A 25127-nucleotide genomic window follows, 5' to 3' on the forward strand; every position below is an offset into this window, starting at 1 on the left:
CTCCCCGGTAGGTGCTGCCCCCGCAGGCAGCAATTAGGTTAGGTTATCAGCGCTAATTTAACATTTACCGTCACAGCCCCCTTCCAGTCTAGACCTACGGGGTCCTTGACGATAATTCTATTAGCGCTGTCCCTTCCGAGGAGGAGAAGAGAAAGGATAATAAAAGGGTCATAGTCGGTGAGATGTTCAGTTCAATTTTTATTGGCAGGGTAATATAACGATGGCCCTGCCCACGGGGGCAGGGAAGGATCACCAGGCTGGTCTCCCGGGTATTTCTTCACCCTGGTCATCCAATGGAGGACGGCCGCGCGCCTTCCACTCCAGCCTCTCTTGGACTAGGTCGGCGTGTCGTCGCACGCGGGGACAACGGTCCGTGCGGGTCACCCCGGGGTGGTGGCATACGTTGCACCCTTCCCACTGAGCGGGGGAAAGGGTGCCCCGTGGGAGGCCTCGTTCCCTGGGGGTCAGTGGCAACCCGTCCCTACGGTTCGGGGCGGACCACAACGGTCTTTCAACCGTGGGGTCCTCACCCGCGGGCCCTAATACCACATTGATGTGGATGGGCCCCGTTGCATGCCCACCCTGGCTGCCGTCCACATTCACCACCCGGTTTACCCCGCACGTCTGCGGGCCCCGGCGCGGTGCGACATCCGACCTGACCTCCGGAGCCGTTGTTCTGGCTCCGGTGATCGGAGGCTGGGGAAGGTCCATGGATTTGCCACTCGCCGGGCCCTCGAGGGCCTGGCGGTGATGCTGCTGCACCTCCTTGAGTGCCGTCGCGAACTGGCGACGGCGGGACACCACCTTATCCCAGTAGTCCTTATCGTCTGGGTGGCGTCCCGCAGCCACGTACGCGTCATACTCGGCGTACACGGCTCGTTGGAGGGAGTTGAGGGTCGCCCAGCCTTGTTCGACTTCCCTCAACCCCTCTACTATTTCCTCCCAGGTTCGTTCGCCAGACGGGGGTGTCTGGCTAGTGAACCTGGGACGCCAGGTCGCGTCGGTGGCACCCTCCTCCGTCTGGGTGCCAACGGATGACGTTGGAGTCTTCAGCGGGATAGATCCCGCTGGGGGCCCGCGCAGTGGCGTGGTATCGCCGCGCGCAATGCCGGGAGTCGTCGACGGTCGCGCGGTAGGGTCCGCTGTCGTGAGCTCTTCGATGAGCACGTGTGACGAGCTCTCGTGAGCTCGTACCCGTGCTCGTTCCTTCTCCTCCTTTTGGGCACTAATGAGGTGTAGGGCGGCATGCACCACCCCTTCGACGGCGGGACCCAAATCCAGGCCGGTGAGGGCGGCCGCCGCCTGCTCAAACTGTTCGAGCGTGATCTGCATCCTGTAATAATTCTGCAGGTTAACATCCCGAACATTTATTTTTGGATATCGAAGGTGGGCGCCTGTTCGGCTGCCCAGGGCCTTCGTCGCCGGAGTCGAAGGTGGGGTCCTTGGCGTCGGTCTCCCAGGTCTTTCGTTCGCCGTGTCTCATGCGTTCACGGTTGGCGTTTTCGGTGGTCTGCCCCTCTTCCTTTTCCCGATGATGGGAGGAGTGGCTCGAGTAGTCTGTCGATGTTGTGTAGTGTGTGTGGTTAGTGCGCACTTACGAGGTCTCCCTCGTGGGCGCTTCATCGCGTTAGTAGGAGAGGTATTTAGTGGGACTCGGCTGGGGGGATCACGACGAGTACGGCGAGGTGAGCTCGGAGTTGTCGCGTCGTCATTTCGGAGTGTATTGTCCGCAGTGTCGGCGCTCCCGTTTCCGTGTATCATTGTATCGATCGCATTAGGCGGGACGCTCGTCGCCTTGGTTCCCTCGGTGGTAGAGGTCTCGTCGTCATCTCGTGGTCGGATCCCGTCTTTCGGTATATCGTCATCTCGCCCATAATAGGGTTTGAGATCTTTGGCGTGTATTAATGCCGTGACTTCTTCCTGTTGATTCGTAAGGCGATATGAGTTGGCGCCGAGTACCTTGGTGACGATGAATGCTAACTTCGCGGAAATGCCCTGTGCCGCGCAGGACAGGACGCGATTCCTCTTCCACACCCAATCCCCTTCTTTAAACCTGTGGTCCCTGCGCTTGGCGTTGTAATACCTTGCCTGCCTCAGGGACTCATCCGAAGCGCTCTCGTGAGCTTGCTGAACGGCGGAACGGCTATTCTGCATGTGCTCGTTCCATTGCCCGATTCGAAGCAAACTCTCCTCTTGCGCAGCGAGCTCGTCCATCCGTTTCCGAAGGGTATTCGGGGCTCCCGGTTGTCTGCCGTAGTTGAGCATGGCAGGGCTGACCCCGGTGGAACTATGGACGGCCGTGTTCAATGCGAACATGAGTTCGGGTAGCGCTCGGTCCCATTCCCTATGATTCCCTTGCAGATACGATGTTATCATCGTTTTCAAGGTACGGTTAACCCTTTTCGTAGGGTTAGCCTACGGGGTATAGATTGGGGTGAAGGTCCGTTTTACCCCCTGATCTCTTAGGTACCCGTCTACCAACTGGTTATGGAACTAGGTGCCATTGTCGGATAAGAAGATCTTTGGCGTACCGAAACGTAGGATTACCCGTTCCCGGAGTTCCTTCACTATCGTCTTGCCGTTAGCACTACGTATGGGTATACATTCGACCCATCGTGTGAATACGTCGATGAATACTAGGACGTATTCGTGCCCTCGAGGGCTCTTCGGAAAGGGTCCGGCGATGTCGCCCGCGACCACTTGCCAAGGCATAGACCACGTTCGGTCCTGCATGAGCCCGCGCGGCGGTCGCTGCTCAACCTTGCACTGTTGGCAGACCTGGCACTTTTGGACGTATCCCTTAACATCCGTGTACATTCCCGGCCAGTAATAGGATTGGGCGACGCGGGCGAAGGTCTTCTCGCGTCCCTAGTGTCCTGCCGTCTCTAGGTCGTGATTCTCGAACAACACCGCCTTGCGTTCCTCCGGGGGCACAACGAGTTTCCATTCGTCGCCGTATCCATCTTCTTCTTGGTGATCGTAGTTCGACTTTAGGTGATACATCACCCGGCCGACAACCTTCCAATTCGGGTATCTTTCTGGGTGGCTCTCGACGCGCCGGAATTGATCCGTGTACCAGGCGCTGTCCCTTGGCTTCGGTTGGTCCATTGCGCCAACCTCTGCCTTCGTGGGCTCAAAAGCGCGTGATAAGGCGTAGGGCAACACATTGTCTGCCCCCTTTCGGTATTCGATCTCGAAAGTATGGCCTTGGAGTTGTAAGGCCCATCGGGCGAGACGTCCAATTGGGTTCTTTAGGTTGTATAGCCATTTTTGTGGTCTGTCACCACCTTGAACCGGTACGCCTCTATGTATGGGCGGAATTTTTGGATGGCCCACACGACCGCCAAGCACTCGCGTTCCGTAGCTGAGTAGTTTTGCTCAGCCGGATTAAGGACTCTGCTAGCGCACTCTATGATTCGGTCTCCGTCTCCTACATTTTGTATCAGGACGGCACCGATTCCTGTAGCGCTAGCATCTGTCTCCAGCACGTACTGCCCATCGGGTTCCGGTAATCCTAGGCATGGTGCGGATATCATGAGTGCCTTAAGTTTGGCAAAGGCTTGTTCCTGTTCCTCTCCCCACACATATTCGCTCTTTTTTCCTGTCAACCTCGTTAACGGTTGAGCGTGTGTAGCGAAGTCGCTCAAGAATCTGCGGTACCATGAAGCAACCTCCAGGAAGGTGCGCAGCTATCGCACGTTTCCTGGTCGTGGGTACTCCACGATAGAGCGCACCTTTTCAGGGTCTGGCCTGATACCCTCGCGGTTGATCAACAGGCCCAGGTACTTGGCTTCAGACTTGCAGAAGATACTCTTCTCTCGATTGATCGAGAGGCCAGCTTTGCACAACCTGTCCAATATAGTTTTTAAGTGTCGTAGGTGATCCTCGAATTTGGACGATACCACTATGATATCGTCCAAATAGGCGAAAGCGAATTAGCCTAGTTCGGGGCCGATCACGCTATCGATCAACCGTTGGAAGGTGGCGCCGGCGTACGAGAGGCCGAACGGCATTCGTAGGAACTGGTAATGTCCCAGTCCGGGTACGGTAAAGGCCGTAATTGGCCGAGATTCGGTCTTGAGTGGAATCTGGTGATACGTACTGCTGAGGTCGAGCGTCGATATATAGCGTGCGTTTCGCAAACGCCTCAATATATTTTGCATAAACGGTAGAGGATACGCATTCGGCTCGGTGACCTTGTTGACCTTTCTGAAGTCAATACAAAATCTGTACGAACCGTCCTTCTTACGTATTATAACCACTGGGCTCGACCAGCCACTGTCCGCTGGTTCGATTACCCCTTGGGTTAACATTTCCCTTACCAGTCTATGCATCTCCTGCTCGACCTTGTGCGATACCGGGTAATAACGCTGTTTGATTGGCTTCGTATTACCGACCCGAATCTCATGCTCAATGCCTGCTGTACATCCCAAGTCCGCAGGGGCTTGCGATAGGGCCTCATCGATAGTCTTCTGCAGTATCGCCTGTTGGGTTGCCGTTACCTCGGCTAGTCCGATTGTAGCTAATCTTGGACCAGCCTCCAAGCTAGCTACTTCTAGCTCCATTTTGGCTTGTGATCCCTTGAACAGCAACGTGTTATCGTCGGGATCAAGTACCGCTCTGGACAACCTGACGAAGTTCACTCCTAAAATACATTCCTCGACGAGGGTAGGGAGGATGGCTACTCTCGTCGGCATCGTCAATCCTCCCACGGTGAATGGCAGCAGGGCGTGACCAACGATCGATAACTTACGACCGTCTGGTAGCCCTGCTGTACCCGCGTGGGTGGTGTCCAATCTGACGCCCAGCACAGGCGCTATTTGTAGAGCATTACTACCCATGGCTGTGGTGGAAGCTCCCGGATCATAGAGGGCCCGTATTTGGAAGTCCCCTATTTTTACCGGTAGCCACCAACGCGTCTCCTGCTCCGGGGAATATCGGGAAACAGTTTCGACGGCTCCACAGCTTAACTCCTTATACATCATAGCGCTAGCCACTGTGCTGTCGCGTGGTAGAGTGACGTCCTTTGTCGGCCGAGCCACCCTGGTTCGGATGATCGGAGTTTCCATGGGGTTACGTTTCGACGATTTATCTGCCGCTACCCTTGCCCCCGAGGGCGTGTGCGATCCATTCGCCACCACCTCGGCCGGTCTAGGGTCTTGGGCTTTACTAACGTCGATACCCTTTGACGATTTATCTGCCTTTGCCCGTGCCCCCGAGGGCGTGTGCGATCCATACGCCACCGCCTCGGCTGGTCTAGGGTCTCTTGCTTTACTAACGTCATTACCCTTCTTGTGTGCACTCTACCGCTACGCTCATCTTTGGCGTCGCCAAGGGAGTTCTCGCTCTCGTCGCTCAACACACTCGCTACTAACGGTGCGGGCTGTATTGACGAAGGCCGCGAGATCTCATTAACGGGGTTTGGGTTACGGGATGAAGGAGTGGGGTCAACCCCACCTATCCACTCCTTTGCTCGTTTCCCTTATTGCATTGGGGACAGAACTTCCTGCTGTACCCCAGTAGGTCACACTCGGCGCATTTGATCGGCCCTGAGAACACTCTTCCTCGTCTGCGGGGAGTCTCCGGTCTCCTGGCTCGGTCCTCGGAAGTCGGGTTTTTGCTGGCGCGAATATCCTTTATCCCCTCCGATATCTCCCTGAGAGACAGCAGCATCTGGTTCACTACATCGGAGGATAGGACTTTCTTTTCGCCATCGACCGATTCAAGGCTCGGGTTAGGTGCCGCCCCCGAGGGCGTCGGCGTGTAGACGACCTGGTGCGTCACCTTCTCGAGTACCTTCTCCATACGGTCCAACCTATCATTGACTTCCGGTTTGTCGCCGAACATAGATGCCATCTTGCCGTTACGACCCTTGCTCGCGTCGGTGCGGGGGTGGTACGCTAACTGAGTATATAGAGTCGACTGAGGGTCTGGTATCGTCCGCTCCATCCTTCGCTGATGCAAGTTATTCTGGGCCGCCGTGGCCAGGTCGTTCAGGGTCCGTACGGAGTCTACTTCCGATCTCCGTATTTGGCTCTGGATTTCCGGGAGGAGGTTGGCATGCAGCAGGTCCAGTTGGTTCTCGTGCGTCATTTTGGGGTTCAGCCGACTCATTAGGCCCATCATTTTAGCGATGTAGACGTTCGCGGGTTCGTCTGGGCCCTGATATCGGCCTTGAATCTCTTTCGTTAAACGCTGTTGTTGTTGCCTACTGGTCCAAAACCATGCTCTTGCGTCTGCCGCGAAGTCCGCGTAGGAGAACCATTCATTTCGCATTGCCTCGTACCAGACTAGGGCGGAACCGACGAGTAGCTCGGATACTGCCAGGAGCATCTCGTCCTCCGTAAGTCCTGCGCTGCTCCTCGAGCTGTCCAGCCTTGACAAGAAGGTGTCAATGCTCGCATTGCCCTCTCCGGAGAACCTGAGTTTCCATCCTCGGACAATGCGGCCGACGTCTCTTGTTATCGACCACGGGTTTGACGTCTGGTGGGATGACCACATGCTCGGCGGGTGGTTGTCCACTTCAGCATTAACTCCACCGAGTTGATGCTGTCCACCCTCTCCGAAAGGGGGCGTCCGGTGGGTGGTCCGGCCGGTGGCCCCCGTGGGCCTGTCTGGGTCCAGCTGAAGTGCTCTGGGGTAGCCTGGTGTCGTAATGGCATGTGAAGGTGTCTTGGAATGCTACGCTCCTACGCGTGTTCTCCTGTTGCTGCACTTCGTTGGAACTATTCGCATCGTCTTGCCGTATATTTCTGTTTTCGGCGTTTTCTAATGCGCTGATCCTGGCGGATTGACTGTCCAATTGGTCCTTCACATTGACGCTGTTGCTGAGGATCTTTTCTAATATTTTTGTTAAATTGGACATATTCAACCCTAGTGAGTCTAGCAGCTTTAGTTTCTTTTCATTTTCTCTGGACCGGAAAATGAGGTCTTGGATCATCACCGCGAATGCCGGTGGGAGTTGGAACTGGCTGCCATCATCAGCTGTTATTGTAATACTCTTATTACTGTTCACGTTCTCTCCGCTGTCCAGGACATTCGCGATGTTTATCGCGGTTTTCTGTACTCGCGATATTACCTCCGCACTCTGCATTAACTGGGCTAGCGGATGTTCTCCCTCCTGCTCGGATGCTGTGTGTTCCTGGCATAGGGATATAATTAATTCCGAGCGTAGGGCGGCTTTTTTGGCTGGACTGCTGTGCTGGTTGTCGGCTTCCGCGAAATCTGCTGCGGAGTAGTCGCCGAGTAGCCAGGTATGTAGTCGTGCAGCTCTCGAGAGCTTGGTCCCGCTTGTTTTGAGCTCCAGTTGTTCGAGGTACTCTTCGATTTCCTCCTCCTGGAGCGTCAACACCCAGTTTTCTATTTCTGTTTGAGTGCGGTCCATTATTCTCTATTAGTTGACTTGCGGCTAATTTTTATGTAAAATTTACACGTTTGTTATACGAGTGCGAGTGCTGTATTAAAATTCGTACGCAAAATGCAAATAAAAAAAATTTTTATTAGCCGACACTGGGCTTGATCAAGGGTGTTTTACGATTTATTTACCGAAAGACTCTTCGCTTGTTAATACGCAATATAATGATCCTGCTTATCAGACGCACTAACTGTTTGTTAGCGCGGCTGTGTTGGTTAGTATCTAAAATATAATAACGAGCGTTGCGCGTGATCACCAATAACCGCAGCTAATAATATTTAAAAAAAACACATTTACGTTAAGACAACACGATATCAAATAAAATTACCAAATTGAATTAATTTCGTTTGAAAGTTGCCGGTGTTAGGTTTCCCCGGGCCAACGGGTACAATATTATTGATTTGCGGCAACTTCCAAAATTTATTGGTGTTTACGCTTCTGAGAGCTTTTCGGTCGCACTCGCACGCGTTTACAGTTGTTGTTTACACTTTTACGCCGCGGCGGGCCTTCGCAAGCTAACTAACAGGCTATGTTTACTATTGTGGCCTTTCGGTATCAAGTGTGCACAACAACACTTGATTGCCACCTAAGTCGCTGGTTGACTGAGCGCAAGGTCACTATTGAGAACCGGTGTTTTGAACAATCAAAAACACCGTAGGTTCTTTAACGTTGGGCGCCATGTAACGGGGTTGCACCGTTTAATTATTTTTATTCGCGCGATTTTCTTGAAAGGGCGAATGTAATCATTTATGCTCAAAACACAATCCGGAGAGCATGGGGAGACAGGCGTCAGTCAATCAGTAATTCTAATTAACCTATAAGAGAGTGAGTGGAAGCAAAAAGAAGTAAGCGAATCGAAAACACTTGTTAGTAACACGAACAGAACCTTTTATTATCACTCAAATGCTACATAAGGTCGGCCCGCGCGTTTGTTTACATCGACGCTCGCTCATCGACAACACGTACTGTCGGGACGCTCGCTGCTCTTCGTTATTGGAGCCGTTACATGCACGCTTCGAATATGATAAATCGATTGTTAATCATGCAACCGCGATCGCGAGATTAAGCTGGCCAGCTTACCTTGATATTGCAGGAATACGTTCGAAGGAAACGATAGAGTTATACACTGCGAAAAGACAGTTATTGTTAGCGTCGTGGGTCGCGAATGCGCGCACACATGGTTTCGTCCTCGATGGCGAAACCTCACACACTCTGCCGGTCTGGAGGAGGGCGGCGTTTCTCCGCCGGCTCAGGTCTCTCCTTTTCTATTACCTCCACGTATGCCTTTCTAAATAAATAAGACCATACCAATATCACTTAACACTTCGAGTTCAGTATTTGTATACTTTCACATAGCATCCCATGTTAATTTTGAAGTTGTGAAATAATGTGCTGAGTCAAGTTCATACGCATTCTTACAGGTTGTACGAAAATTTTCGAAAACATCAACAAATAGTAACACGTCTGTTTTCAGATGAAGATCGGAATACTTATCTAAATCTTTAATTTAAAAAGTATTCCAAACGTTTTGTTCGTAGACGTTATCTGCCATGGATATATCACTATCTGTTCATTGACTATAAAATCCTTCGCTAGGAGGTAATTAATCTTCTGTCATGCTATTTCAACTGTTAACGTATTCGTAAGAAAAGACACCTTTCCTTTTAAGTAAATCAATTTGTCTTGCATTGAAATTATCTTTTTTAAATTCTCTTTTTGTAATATCTAGCTAAGGTAAATATGATGCTAATTTACTTAAAGATGAAGGCACAAAACGAATCGAATCAATAAAACGTAAACTAATGACATAACTCTGCACATGTTTTGTAAAAGATATATAACGCTTTTTGTTCTCTGCTAGAACAGAAATTTTCCTCTCGAAATTTGGATTAGTAGCAATTTCTGTTACGATAAAATGAGAGTTATAGCCTGTAAAATTCTGAAATACTACTGGAATGTAATTGGTCTATTTATAATTAAAATTACAATGATTGTGAGCAGCTATTCTAAATCTACCGATTAAATACAATGATCTCTAACTTTCCTTCCTTTTTCCTTAAAAGTTTTATTGCAAATATAACACTTCGTAGCCCATTTAAATGTATACTCATCTATAAAGGAAAGATTTATTGCTAAAGTATTTTTATATAATTCTTCCAACTAAGCTAATAATATTTTTAACTGTTTTATAAGCCATTGAGCAGGCGTCTCTTCTTCAAATTTTTGTTTTCTATAAGGCTTATACTCTGACTTACTATCATCATATCTATGTTTTATATATAATCCAATGCTAAAAGCTTCGTGTTATTGAAAAGCATGACTATTGTTGACTGGTTTTAACAAATATTCTATGTCAGCATATGAAACCACTTCTTTGCGTTTCAAATCTTTGAATTTTAGAATTCTATCATTATGCAGATTTATTCTACACTTATTAATTTTTGAACAATCAATATAGTGAGCTATCAATTGATCTCTAGTATTAAAATAGTGGAGGCAGCGTTCATAAAAACAGATTTTTTTAGTATGTGAATTAATTTGGCTTCTAAGGAGGGCAGATAAATTTTTAATCGAAACATAGTGAAACTCATTAAATTTTTTTGAACTAGTTACATGACATGGTACACCTCAAATTTTTTTCTATATTTTTTTTAGAATATATACGTTTATAGATATGTCATTAAACTTTTCAAACATTAGAATACTTTTTATTTTTATAGGAAACGTTATATCATAAAATTTTAATTCTTTTGTAAAGCGTGCATAATTACTGGTTTTATAACTGTGGTTTTTATAATTATCAGTAGGATGAAGATAAGATAGTTCATCCCATTTGATACATTTATTATCGATATTTCTAACATTAATACAAGCTTTTCTCATTTCTATGACCTTAGGTAATGGAATATACGAGCAAAGTTTGAGTGGATTGTGTTTATTAATATTAACTGTAAGCCTAACGATAGTCTTTAATGACAAATCAGAGTCTCTTTCTTGAAATTCTTCTATATTCTTAAGTAAAACGTCTTCAATGTTTCTTTCGAACCATTCAGTTAGATCACTACTTTTATAAATGCATTGATTTTTAGTCTTAAAGTATTTACTTTAAAAATCCTCTTCATTACTCTTTTTAATAATAAACTAAGTTGAAAATTCCATATTTATCTTCAATACATTGTGGATACTTAGAAGCTTCGGTATATGCTTTTGTAAAAGTTTGTTTGCATCATTTAAAAACGACTTTATATCCACATGATGTTGAATTGCTATAACTATAGTATTAATATGATTTTCGAAAGCAGAATGAATTGGTTTGCAAACAACACCATCTCCTTGAATTTCATCTATATTTAACTGCGATATCTGAAGAGTTTTTTTTTTTTTTTTTTTTATTTTAACGTCGCTCTATTTAAGCTCCATCAGTGCTAATTAGCGACGGAGGCTTGCAATGTGTTTGAGAACAAAGCACATGAAACTTTTTTCAGAGGTGCTTGTATCAGCAGGAACTGGGAATCGAACCCGGGCCTACCGGGTGCGAGTCCGTCGCCCTACCGACCGAGCCATTGCAGGCCTCATCTGAAGAGTTCCATCGACTTTTATGAAATTATTAAATTGCCTTTCTAGGGAAATCAAGTGTGTAGCACACGTTTGACGTCTTTGTAGTATTGCTCAAGATAAATTATTCAGTTTCAAATATCGATTAAGAGCAATGAAAGTAGAATTTGCTAAATTTTCCTATCTAATAAAATCATCTACGTCGACTTCTTTGTCAAGAGATTTATAATTGGCCAACCAGAAATCTTTTACAGTTTGTTCAAAGTATGAAATTGAAGACATTTTCATTGAGATACTCAGAAAATTATTTTGTAAATAAATAGTTGTTTTTAAGCTACTTTAGGAATTATACAGTCTCTAAGCTACATTTTCTAACTACTAGTAGTCTCTATAGACTATTGTTAACTATCAACTATGGCTATAGACAGTCTTAACAGACTCTTTATTACGGAGGACTAACTTTTAAAGGCAGGCGCTATGAGCTATCAAAGGGATAGCTTCTGCCGGAAATGTAGGGAGGCGATTATAGCGACACTGAAATAGTGTACACAGTGCTATAACCTATGGAAGGAGTAGCTTATACTGAAAAGTGGAGCGGCAACTACAGAGACATCTAACTAAATAGTGTATAAACTAAATTCTAACATTCTTATTTCTAGGCTAGCTATTGTATTGTTTGAGTACATCTACGAGGACAAGTGTTCAAAATAGAGATAGATAATTGCCAATAATTATATTATCTACTTACTACAAATAAATATATCTAAGGGAGGTGGGAGAGTACACGGTGGGTGGAGAAGCGTAGGAAAAGAATACTCGGCGAGCTGAGTGGAGGAAAGGCATTGAACTCTGTCTTTCAATATAAACTTGATACAGCCCTAGCAAGCATCCTCCCCTCCATGTATATCTCAAGTTAGAGAGAAAGAGAGAAAGAGAGACAGAGAGAGGCGCTGGTCCAACATATAGCCAGCACACCTCAAGCTAGAAACGATACCCCCTCTCTGAGGGCCCATAGCTAGCCAGAATATAGCTTACCAAGCGCCTTACCAACTTCTACAGCGTCATACCTTTACAACCTTTATAGAAGGAATCTACCTCGACAGTCTATATAATGAAATTTATTATTTTATTATTTACTAATAAGGAGGGGGGCTCTAGGGGTTACGACTAGTTCAAGGAACGATTCCGGGGAGTCGTCGCGAGGCACCATCCACTCCCTGACCATCTACGATGCGTGCACAGCGCGCGCAAATCAAACCCCTATATATGTTTCAAGCCACCTGGACCCCCCCACGAGGTGGTTTGAAATATACATTGCTTAACTACTAAACAGAATCAATAACATCACTAAACATTCCATCAAGTACAGAAATTACAAAGTATTAACAAAATTCTTTCTATTTATAAACAGCGCAATCATAACAATCAGAATACCAACCTACTTGATTTATGGAAATTAGTTGTTCTAAAAGAGCATCAAAATCAAATACTCTACGAAAACCATGACATCCCAATAATAATCACTCCATTTAAGTGTCGAAAAACACACGGTAAATTATTGCACAATTATTGGTGACTCACCGTTTATCGAAACAAAGAAATATGCGACGAACTCTATTATGATAAATGCATAGAGATAAATATATATATATATATATATATACTGAGATAAACGAGTTTTAAAAAAACACCTGTCACGCGCAACACCTGAAGAAATTCAAGACCGAAGAAACCATCAACGATAACAATTTACCACCAACGCCTACCAACACCACGACCATCAACACTTCAACCCAAAAGGACGCCCACGCAAATACCCGATTCAATAACAGCAAATAAATAGACCCAACCCAGAGAAAGGCCACGGCAAAATAATACAGGTCAACCAGAACAATGAAAACACGGCGTATTTCATTAATTTTTTTTTCATCCTTTATTGATCAACTTTTTACTTTAACCAACTATTCATTACCGTTCATTTGTTTTTGTAATTCACTATTATTGTTAAAAAAAGAAAAAATATATTATTAATTTACTGTATAATAACGAATTCAATTATTTATTTAGTTATTTATCTAAACAAATATAATTATATATTTAACAATCAACTAAAAAGAAATCATATTATTTCTTCACCGTGTAGCGAGAAATGTAATGATTTATTTAGTCTGTAAGAACAAAACGCTAAAATATATTTTCTGTATTCAATACCAGTCTTGTTATTAAATACCAAAAAAAATATATTTATATTAATATTTTAGAGCTGAAAATCAGCTCGTTTCTGATTGTAGACTTTTATACTTGGCAAAGTTGCCAGCGTTATAAGTTGATTTGGCATACTTATATGCCCTGTAACAGATTGAATGCACTGCTATCTATTTGAAAGGGGAAGGCAAGAAAGGCACTTTCGCTCTAGATGCAATCGGGAAAGTAGACGGGGAAATAAGCCACACTCAATAATTTCAATTACTGCAAGCAGGCTCACACATCTTACTACTCATATATTAGCCTAGCTAACCCCCAACCACCCACCCCTCATATTCCACAAATAGGCCAACCCACCTGACTCTGAAGACAGAGAGTTTGATTACTTGTTTGTTCTTAAATTTATCAATTTCTTCACCACAAGCGGGCTTGACATATCGAAACACCCATCACTTAAATACATGAAGGTCTTGTCGAACGCCCCTATAGTTCTCTACTCTATCACACAACTTGGGACAAGTAATTAGGTCAAACTACTCGACAGAATCGCATGAAGTTCAGACTGGATACTTTTTAAAGGTAACTCTAGATCGAACGAAAGCCCTTTTTTTCAAATTAAACTTGCAATTCTTGCAAACCTTATTTTTGAGATGTCGATAAGTTAGGTACTTTTAGGAATGTTTTACTGGACCTTAACCTCAAAAATCAACCCTTCTTCATCAAAACTAGGTGAAATTATCTACCATACTGCAAGAAACAGTTACTTTCGCAAACTTGTCCATAAATCCTAAATCTTATTGTAAGAAACCATTTTTCCGCAAAATTGATATAATATGTTCTAAAAAACATTTGTTTTAATTTAATAAATCAATTTGTTAAATATACTGAAAACATATTCAGTTTCCAGTTGCCGGGATAATAGAAATAACCACATAATACGTACTGCTTTCTTACTACATTAAATACCAACATGTATTTTATTTAAAAATAAAATATCATAGATTCTTGCTGTGTACAATTACAAAACTACTGGTTCAGTTAATAAATAATTAATATTGCTCAAATTCAATAAAACTTAATATTTTATTATCTCTCTTTCAATCGTCTACTTACATAAATTTTGTACTATAAAAATACACGATAAAAACTAATGTGGGCTGTGACGGTAAACGTCCCATTAGCGCTAGCAGCCCAACCCCGCGGCTGCCTGCGAGGGCAGCACCTACCGGTTGGGGAAAAATGTAACGAGGAAATTCGGCACGAGACATACCGGAACGCGCGCGGATATAAATGAACCAGTCGAGGATTAGAATCCGAGTGCCTAGCTGCAGCGAGTAACCAAAAGACAGTTTTTCAGAATTTTGACGAGTGCCGAGACGAGCTGACGAGTTGAGAGAGAGGAACTGTGCCTTGGTGTGGCGAGAGCGAGTGTGTGAGAACGTGTGCGAGTGGAGAGTTTCGCCATCGAGGGCGAAACCAAAAAGCGCGAGACACCTCGCCCGCAGATAAACATTTCCCAGAGACTAGCGTGCGCTGCGCGGGTGTTTTCTACCTCGCTTGTTGCCTGTGCGATCGTTAATCTGGCCAGCTTAATATTGCGATTGCTGTATGATTGTTAATAACTAATTCCCCATACTCAGTAAGAAGCGTGCATGTATTAGTTCGGCGAACAAAGAGCGGCGAGCGATTCGACACTGCATGTTATTGACGCGCGCGCGCCTTGTAAACATAATCACGCGAGCCGAACGTATTGTAGAGATAAGAGAAAATAAACGATCTCGCATGTGATATTGACTGTAATTTTGAAGTTATTATTTCTCGCTGGTAGAAGGTTGGTTGACTAACGCCCTTTCCCTCCTGCTCTCCGGTTGACGAGTTTAAACGTTTAGACAATCCCGCGCGTTCTTCGATGCGAACGCGCGCATAAGTAAATAAACGGATATCAACCCCGTTACAGGGCATGGTAATTTTATTATTTATAAACGACATACATTCATGTTATTATATGAATGATGTTACACGAATTTTATTGCTTTTAATTTTTTGACTTACTTTAAAGAAGAATCAGAAAATTGTTAAATTATATATTGAAAATTATCTAATTTCAAGACAAATAAGAAAAAACATTTTTCTGAAAATTATTTTTTTTTCTTTTACTTCATAAAAAATATGACAAACTATCAAGATTATTTATTAAAAGTATAAATAGTGCAAGAGTGGTCAGCCTCCGTGCGCCGTGGGCTGGTCTCTGCTAATTTTTCTGGGTTCTATCTCGGTAAAGAAAGCCGGCGCTGACTTTCACAGGCCGCAGTTCGCGCTGGCTGGGAAAGATTGATACAAAGAAACGGACACTCTAATTCAATGATATTACATATGGCGATCTCATTTATTGACGCCTCTTCACAAATATCGCTACAAGATTCACTTCGCCGCGGCGAGCGCGCTCGCTCAGCCTTTCCGCGACAAGAGTTCGCGAGATCGCTCAGCGTGCGCGATAACATCAAAATACGCAAATGTCCGTAATCGAGCGAGAGCTGGTGCGAGAGAGATAAACAGGCTTTCGACCCACCGGATGCCGACGGTCCGTCGGCAGAGAGACGACGCCGGCGAAAGCGCAGGCCCGCTGGAAACGACGCCCTGGCGATGACTGGGACTGCTGCAGGAGAGGCCGCAGCACGGCCTTTGCCTCGGGGACGGCGAATGGTCGCTGCGTGTCCGGGCTCGGCTTGGACCTTCTGGCTCTCCCGGCAAATGGCAGTCGCACTCCTGGCAGTCGTTCCTCTCTGGCCGAAATGTCCTCTCGTCCAGTCTCTCCTTAGGCGGCCCTAATTACTCGAGAGCTCGCACCTAACTGCCCTTCTTCTCTCTTAATTTTCCAAGCCTCGCGCCGCCGCGCTCCCACTTCTCTCGCCGTCAAAAATCAGTCAAAATCGCTCTCTCTCTCTCTCGCTCTTCTCGCTCTCACTCGCACTCACGGCGACACCTCGCCGATCGTTGCGCTCCTCTCTCCAGATCCTGCAACGACACAAGTATGTAGTCGCTATATAGCGTACACTTGGTCGCTGCGTTCACGCGAGGAGAGTGCCGCACACAGGGCCAGCGAGCATCGCTATAGCCCTGTCACAATAGTAAAAGCCATTTAATTGAAAAATTAATCAGAAAAAATATTCTTTTTCACTATAAATTTTGGATTCTCAATTTAAAAGTTCTTTTAATAATATATTCGCCATTTGATCAATAAGTGTTATGTACATTTTTGACTGTATATATTTAGTTGTTTAATAATTTTTTTTCATTAAATAATCACAAAAAAGTAATTAAATAATGATAAAAATAGTACGAGGTGTGTTCAAAAAGTAACGAGAATTTTTAAATTTCGCGGGTTTGGAGAGTCCGCTTGTATAAAATTTTTTTTATTATGTTGGTACATATGCCCCTGAAGTACGATAAAATTTTCAGCAATATTCATTGCTTACTTTTTAAGTGGCAGCCGCTAACGTTAGACGTGTTTTTCGAGCTCGGCGATTTTCGTTTGTGAAAAAAAATGGATCAAAGAATTTGTATTAAATTTTGCGTAAAAAATGAAATAAAGTGTAGTAAAGTTTGTCAAATGTTAACAAAGGCATATAGTGAGTCTGCTATGAGTAAAGCAAGGATTTATGAGTGGTATAAGCGTTTCCAAGATGGCCACGAAAACGTTGAAAATGACGAACGACCCGGACGCCCAAGCACATCAACAACCGATGAAAACGTGAAAAAAGTGAAAGAAATGGTTATGAACGATCGCCGAATCACAATCAGAAAAGTCGCTGATGATGTTGGCATATCAGTTGGCTCATGCCATCAAATTTGTTCGAATGTTTTGGGTATGAAACGTGTGGCAGCAAAATTCGTTCCAAAATTGTTGAATTTCGAACAAAAACAGCGGCGAATGGAAGTTGCTCAGGAGTCGCTAAATGAAGTCAATAACGATGCAGAACTACTAAAACGTGTTATAACAGGTGACGAAACATGGGTTTACGGATATGATGTCGAAACTAAGGCTCAATCGTCCCAGTGGAGGCATTCTGGATCGCCAAGACCGAAAAAGGCTCGACAAGTGCGGTCGAATGTGAAGGTTATGCTCACTGTGTTCTTCGATTTTAATGGCATAGTGCATTATGAATTCTTGCCACAAGGTCAAACAATCAATAAGCAGTACTACCTACAAGTTCAACGTCGTTTGCGTGAAGCAATCCGAAAAAAAACGCCCGGATTTGTGGCAAAACAATTCATGGCTTTTGCACCACGATAATGCGCCTGCTCACACTCCATTGCTTGTTCGTGAATTTTTGGCCAAAAACGAAACTGTAACGATGCCTCAGCCTCCATATTCGCCAGATATGGCTCCATGTGACTTTTTTCTATTTCCAAAAATAAAGAGAACATTAAAAGGCCGTCGTTTTACAAGCATAGATGACATTAAAAGCGAATCGCTGAAAGAGCTAAAAGCTATTACAAAGATCGAGTTTCAAAAGTGTTTCGAGGATTGGAAAAAGCGTTGGCATAAGTGTATTGTATCCGAAGGGGACTACTTTGAAGACGACAACATTAATGTAGATGAATAAATAAATATTTTTTTCATAAAACGAAAATTCTCGTTATTTTTTGAACACACCTTGTATAATCGAAAAGTAGTGTAAGTTACGCAGCAATAAAAGATTAATATATATAGTTATAAGTATTTGTAAGAACATTTTTTAGATAATTTCTTAATAGACTTTTTCTTATATTTTCTGCATAACATGACCATAAATCCAAAAAATCTATTAAAGTTACTAGCGATAACTTTAGTAGTCTACTAAGGATTTAGTTGTCCCGAATATGAAATTTAATCGATTATTTCTGCAGAAAAAAGAGAATTTTCATCACAACTTGAATCTTTATTAAAATATGCAATAAATGCTAATGTGTTTGTTGAAAATTATAAAACCTTGAATTCTTAAGAGTCAAGTGTGCTTCCATTGATTTTACTGTCTTTGCCTTCTTTGAGGCTGGTTCTCCTACGGTAATCTATTGTTTGAACTGTTTTTTGGTTTCAGGAGTGTAGTGGTGTACCCATATTTCATCTACAGTCACGAGTCAACGCCAAAAGTCTTACGGATTACGACGTATGCGTGCCAAAAGAGCCTCAGATGTGCCCACGTGGGTTCGTTTATTTTCAACAGTGAGCAAACGCGGCACCCATCTTGCTGATATTTTTTTCATCCACAATTTTTCATGCAAAATTGAAATGATTGTACCCTTTGATACCCCTATGGCCTTAACTAATTCTCGCAATTTTAATTTTCTATCACTCAACACCATATCGTGGATTTTGTTGACCATTTCGGGCGTACGCACTTTTACGGGGTGTCCTGAACGAGGTTCATCTTTTGTTGTTGTACGGCCGCGTTTAAATTCATTTACCCTGTTATAAACAGTCTTAAACATAGGGGCAGACTTGCCATGAACGGCGTTCAACTCAACTGTGATTTCTTTTGGTGTAAGGCTTTTCCAATGAAAATGATCACCGCTCGAAACTCTGTTTTTTCCATTTTTCAAATAAACCAATAACTTTTTGTTCTACCAACGCTCACAAAAAAACGACTTAATGAATCGAGCTGAAACTTTGTACGATATCTAGTTAGTAGTATTGCTTGCCAAAAACATCATAATTTAAGCGTAGCGAGTGCCGTCTCTTGGATTTTGTAAAGACTTATTGACTCCCCCTCGTACACTAGCCATCTCCTCGTGGTTACTCCTAGGTAAAGCGAAGAGCGAGTTTCCATTTTTATAAGTACTATTTATTTCATAGAATAAATATTCCAACCGTATTTCTTCAAGAATGTAAAAGAGGATGGCTTTTAAAGGTTTATGGGGTAAATGTATTTCTTCAAGAATGTAAACGAGGACTGCTTTTAAAGGTTTATGGGATACGTGAGTAAATACTTGTAATGTAGAAGTAAATAAATTTATGAAAAACATGACACCAAACTCGCTGTCCCCAGGATTAGATAGGTTAATCTACTTGTGATTCGGGAGGGGTGGTTTTTAGAGGTTAGTAGGGTTAAGGAGTGGTTGGTTAGGTGTGTGAGCTCGCTTAAGTTGTGAAAGTAAATAAATTTATAAGAAAACAAGTTGTTAAACTCGCTCCTTAGAGTTAGGCGGGTTAGTTTTTGGTTTGATAGGAGTGGTTTTGAGTGGTAGTTTTCTCCCTTAAAAGTGCGTTAGATCCTCTAAAAAAAAGCACGGATCTAAATTTTTCAATGTTTAACTTGTATGTAAAGTTAATTTGGAGTGATACAGTTGAGTAGGATTACTTGTTAGTTAGACCCAGCCTTTTTCACACTGCAAATATGAACGTAGTTATAGGTATCGAAATCTCGATATCTCTTTGGATTGTATTTAATCTCATCTACTCCGAGATATATTATTAGATTAAATGGCAATCTAAAATCACCAAAACTATCAAAATATGTAACGTTGTTTTCGATTTTCCGATAAGCAATCCAGTGTATGCCTGTCTCTCAATGTCATCGAGATTAATTATATCGATAATGTGGCCCAGACTTTGGTAAGTTATTTCTCATAAACGCTTCTCAGAAATTTTCTGTACTTAAAATTTCGGGATATTCGGCATGGTTTTTTTCTTTTTAAAGATGATCCCGAGTAAGGTTTGAGATGCGGTCCATAGCCTTTTTTATATGGTGTAAGATACATACCCTTTGCATAATGCAATGGCCTTTATCGAAGATTTATTGAATTGAACCAAAAAGTAGGATGATTTTCTCGAAATATCACTACCCGATATTGGTAACAGGCGTACTGGTATGAATGTTTTTTATGAGCATAGACGTTTAGAGTTTTAATTTAATAAAAATTATGAGTATTAGTTCCACTCTCTTTAACATTAACATTTAACATTTAAATTTGAGACCTGGTCCCTAATTAAAAAATTAAAAACTCTACACATCTTCATAAATACAGAACAAAAAATCCATATGCTAGAGTTATTATACTATTATATTGTACAATTATTTAATTAGGCGACAGCTCTTAAATGAGGATGTAAACATCATGTAATGAAAATCATTCTAGATTACTAACATTGTCAAAATACATGTATAATACATAAATTTCAGTGAGTGTTAAGGAGGATCGTTGACCTACAATAATTCACTCGACACGGATTAAAAAACAAACTGTAACGGGGTGGTTATCTAACAAAATGAAAAATTTATTATCGTACAAACTCCCACGATGCAGAGCTAACCGCCGCTCCGTTAAACACGTATGGTTATACGTGTATTCACCTTTACGTTTGATACTTTCGTTTCATTGCCTTCTTTCCAACCGAATTGAACTCACCTTAAGTCACTTGACTTGTGACACTCGATGTATCTTAGGTGAGAGTGACCTAATGCTTAATCCGCCTAATCCCCTAGACGAAATCGGATTAAATTTAAGCCTTTATAGATCTATTAACTATTAGGAATCGAAATGACATAAACGGGAATAAAATTAATAAAGTTTAATTAATAAAAACGACAGTCTTTTATGGGCCAAAAGACTAACGCGCACGAAATAAAATTTACAATTATTGATAATAATTCATTGAGAGAGAGAGAGAGAGAGAGAGAATTCGAAATTTGCCGCGAAATCTAACGATCGACGCGAATACAAAAAAATAACGCTCGCGAAAGGCAAAATACTTTCGATAGTATTTTTTCGCGCAAATAAAGGGAGGTCACCTACCCCGCGGTGCAATTACGGTGATCAGCCGTAATTGTTGAAGGAAAACGTAGAAGGTGCTTCTTGGATCAGCTGCGTTGCCTCGTTGGTAATACTGCTGCTGCTTGAGATGCTGCTGCTGTAAATGCTGCTGCGGCTGCTTCCTTGCTACACTCACGTACGTATCGAAATCCCAGAAACTTTATAATAAATAACGGCGAAACACAGTGCAAACTAAATCGGCGGTACTTTCTCAAAATCAGCTGAGGCTTAACTGAATATTTAAACCCTCGCGCGCCCGCTCTCTCTCTCTCTTAGTCGTTCGAATTAACATCGCGAGTATACGAATCGCGAACGGATCGATTAATCGAATCGACTACCGTTGCAAAACTTACAATTAGAATTCGAAATATCCAAAAAGCGTGTTGCCGAATGTGTTATGCGAATATTTATCACAGAAAGGAAGAGAAAGAGAAAATCACTAAAGCGTGACTACTTTTTTCAGAAGGCTTGCGTGTTACTCGTTTAATGCGTACTAACTGCTCTTCTTTGGTCTTTACTGTTATAATTATTTACAAAAAATCTTTTAAATGGTTAGTAACATCGTTAATAAGCTTATTCACGCACAAAAAATAAATCTGTTTCAATTTAGATCTATTTAGATCAAGTTAGATCTATCTAGATCAAGTTAGAATATTAATCAATATAATAATTTTTTTTTTCTGCAATAGTCAAATATTTTTTCTATTTTAGGCTTACCCAAGTGATGAAAAGTATATATCAAAAGTTCAGAGCATAGTTATACGTCATTTCTACCTTTTATTAGGATATGATCAAACAGAAAAACATTTCTTCCTGGCGCCGCAGAAAGTCAGGTAATGTATTATTTTAATTGATGAAACAAATATAGAATAGAATTTTTTTAGTTATTTGATGAGAGCGAGCGTTGCGTTTGCTCTCGCTCAGTATTTTTCCTCTTTCCCCTCTCTCGGCGGGGCACAGTGGCTAGCGTTGGGCGCATTTAGAATGCGCCTAATACGTGGCCTTTTTTTCAGCCGACGGAGATGGCCGAGCAAGGTCGAGCAAGGCCGAGCAAGGTCGTGCAAGGCCGAGTAAGACTGAGCCAGCCCGACGCTGCTGGAGTGGACGACGCTAAGTGTTAGAAAAAGAGAGAGAAAGGGGGCGTATATGCCCCACGCAGGTATAGGCAGACGCGCAACGCGTAACCAATTAGCACCTGAGTCGCGCGCCGCCTAATAAGTAGATAAAGTGGGGAAAAAGAAAAAAGTAGAAGAAAGCTGTCGATTGCTGTGAAGCGTGCGGACAGTACAGTACGCCAACCCTAAGGAGCAAGGAGCTAACTTTCTGAAGCTACTTTGGGACAGAGACGAAAGTAAAGACACCAAGAAAATTGCCAGTGACCTTTACCAACACCTTTGCCAGAAACACTCCCGGCAAAGATGTCGGCTAGGCATTGGCCCCATCACCATTCGCTGAGTGCAGCCAGGCCTTCCCAACATTCGACACAGTCAACAAGGTCAAGGCTACTTTTATTCTTTCTTTTTCTCCGTCTCTTTGGCGTTACGGCGTTTGTGCCAAGATCAGGTAGATATCAAGGCGTTAGCGTGCCGGCTACCTGCTGGTAATTGCAAGGCCAGCCTATTAGATTAAGATAGCGATCCGTTTAGGCGATCTTTTGGTGGGCGGTTTCGCCTAGCGTAGTTAGGCTAAGTCGGTTCGTCGCCAAGGCGGTTATCTACCAGGCGATACGTTTCGTTCTTCGTTGATATTTTGTAAGCGCGAGTAATTTCAGTTTATTTGTCTTTTCATTTCTTTTTGTGTGTTTGTATATTGTAAGAATTCTGATGTGTTCATTAGTGCTTAAGGTTTGTACAATTTTGAGTTAATATAATTTTGATATATGTTTTTGATACGAGTATATGTTCTGCACACCATCAGTGACACCCTGAGCGCCACACACACTGCTGCTGACCACTGATAACACCCAGAGACACACACATAATACCCGGACACACATGCACCACACGACCGAGGGGGAGCGCTCCAGGAGGCGCTTCAGAGACCAACAACAGAGCACAAGGTTAACACGCGGGAGCGAGGGCGGCCATTTTGAAGAACAATATAGACTAAACGGAAGCGAACGAGATAGACTAAGCGGAAGCGAGCAAGACGAACTGGACTAGAGCGAGCGAAACAGACTAAACAAGAGCGAGCGAAACAAACTAGATGTGAGCAAGTGAACTAGAATAAATACCATACTAATTTGAACGCCAACGCGATGATGAGGGCGCTACGAAGATAAAACCGACACACAATTATTGTATCATTGCAAAATATCTAGCGGTGCGATTTAGAATATGAAACATACTAAAATAAATTAGAAAATACTGTATGCGGCCGCTACAATCACTTAATGATGCCCAGACCCGAGAGCAGCAGTTAATTTTTATTGCGCGTCTTCGAATTTCGGCCGAAGGTTCGAAGTCGAGCAGTGTATACGGTGACTATGATTCACATATCTCGTAAACGCGCATGTCTTGTCTCACGCGACCCATTTCCTCCATTATTTTGACTTTTAATGCCTTTTGTGACGTTTTTTACAGGCACAACGGATTAAAAGTAGGAAAAGAGGAATGGTGGTAGTACGAATGGGAAAAAAGAGTGATATAGAAAAGAATTGAAGATTTGGAGGATAGGAAGAAGACCAACTAGAATAAAATGTGAGAGGGAAAAAGGGAAGAAAAGAGTTAAAACGATCTTTTGGATTATAGCAGGAATAGAAAATATGGAAGAAGAGCGTAAGAAGGAAAATAGATTTGGAAGCAAATTTAGAGAAAAGAAAGCGACAGTTAAAAACTAAAGAGGATTTAAGTAAGCATTGAAAAGTATAAAAATAGAGCTGTAATTTATAGAAAGAAAAATAAAATAGATGGAGAGAAGAGAACAAATAAATGCGTTGTAAAAAGGGCTAGAGAAATAATGAAAAGAAAAGAAAAGAAATGGCAAAGAGAACAAAAGAATTAGAAAAGAAGAAAAGAATCATGGAATAAGCCTGTAAAAACTAAAAGGTAAATATGAGATTATTAGAAGAAGGATTTTTCCTTCTTCTAAGAAGAGAAAGACGAACGAAAAGACAAGTGCGAAAATATAAAAGAGAAAGATAGAAACTCAAGAGAAAAGCTCAAGCGAGAATGGAAGTAAGGAATGAAAGGATACCATATTATTTTTAAGAAAGGGTCTAAAATAGAAAGGGAGAGAAAGTGAAGAAATGGTCTAATAGAATAAATGAAGTATGTGCTGAATAAGAAATAAAAATGGATATTGAAGTGGATAATAGAAAGATGTTAATAAAAGGAGGAAATTATATAAGAGAAGGAGGAAGATATTGAAGGATATAGAAGAAAAAAGAGAAAAGAAGGATAAAAAAGAAGCAAACAGAAGTACGGAAGAGAAGTAAGCAAAATTATGCACACAAAAATACACGAACATACAAGCATACAGATAATACAGAGCACTCATACATTTACGCATAAACAAACAAAATCATAACTACTAGCAGGAAAACATAAAAAAAAGATAGGTTAACTAAACTTGTGGCGGGGAACTTCCGGGGGTCTCAGATGCGCCTACTCAGCAGGACGGTGTTTGTTCCCAAAAAGGATCGGAGCTCACTACCATCAGAGTTCCGTTCCATAAGTGTAGCCTCTGTTGTCGTTCGTCAGTTACATAAGATCATAGTGATGAGATTGATGAAAGCCAAGATCATCGACGAGCGATAAAGAGGCTTACATGATGGCTGCGCCGAGAACACTATGATTCTCGACACGGCATTGCACGTAGCGAAGACATCACTTCGCGAAATGCATGCCGTGTCACTCGATGTCGCGAAGGCATTTGACAGTGTCAGCCATCATGCCATTAAATTGGCAATGAGGGGACTAAGCATACCATCTAGCCTCGTCCGGTACATTGATAATATGTACCGGAAATGTGGAACAGTGCTCCAAGTGGCCGGACAATGTTCACAACCAATCGTGGTAAGGCGGGGTGTGAGACAAGGAGACCCCATGTCAAGCATCCTGTTTGCCATGGTTGTGGACAGAGTCATGAGGTCTCTACCCACTAACATCGGGTTCAAAGTCCACCAACATCGGACCAACGCTATGGCATACGCGAATGA

General features: G+C 43.0%; 1 protein-coding gene across 1 annotated transcript in view; it reads left to right on the top strand.

Moving 5' to 3' along the window:
- Positions 1 to 25127, top strand: part of LOC131667616 (protein unc-79 homolog) — a gene marked incomplete at its 3' end in the record, with an annotated part of 3688809 nt that overhangs the window by 2410109 nt on the left and 1253573 nt on the right. Inside the window, exon 25 of the mRNA XM_058941149.1 lies at positions 21680 to 21801. Coding sequence (XP_058797132.1) covers positions 21680 to 21801 — 122 coding nt within the window. The remainder of the gene's footprint in view (positions 1 to 21679; positions 21802 to 25127) is intronic.

The sequence above is a fragment of the Phymastichus coffea genome, unplaced genomic scaffold (assembly GCF_024137745.1).
Source record: "Phymastichus coffea isolate CEN01 unplaced genomic scaffold, Cenicafe_Pcof_1.1 PCOF00005, whole genome shotgun sequence".
Classification (NCBI taxonomy): domain Eukaryota; kingdom Metazoa; phylum Arthropoda; class Insecta; order Hymenoptera; family Eulophidae; genus Phymastichus; species Phymastichus coffea.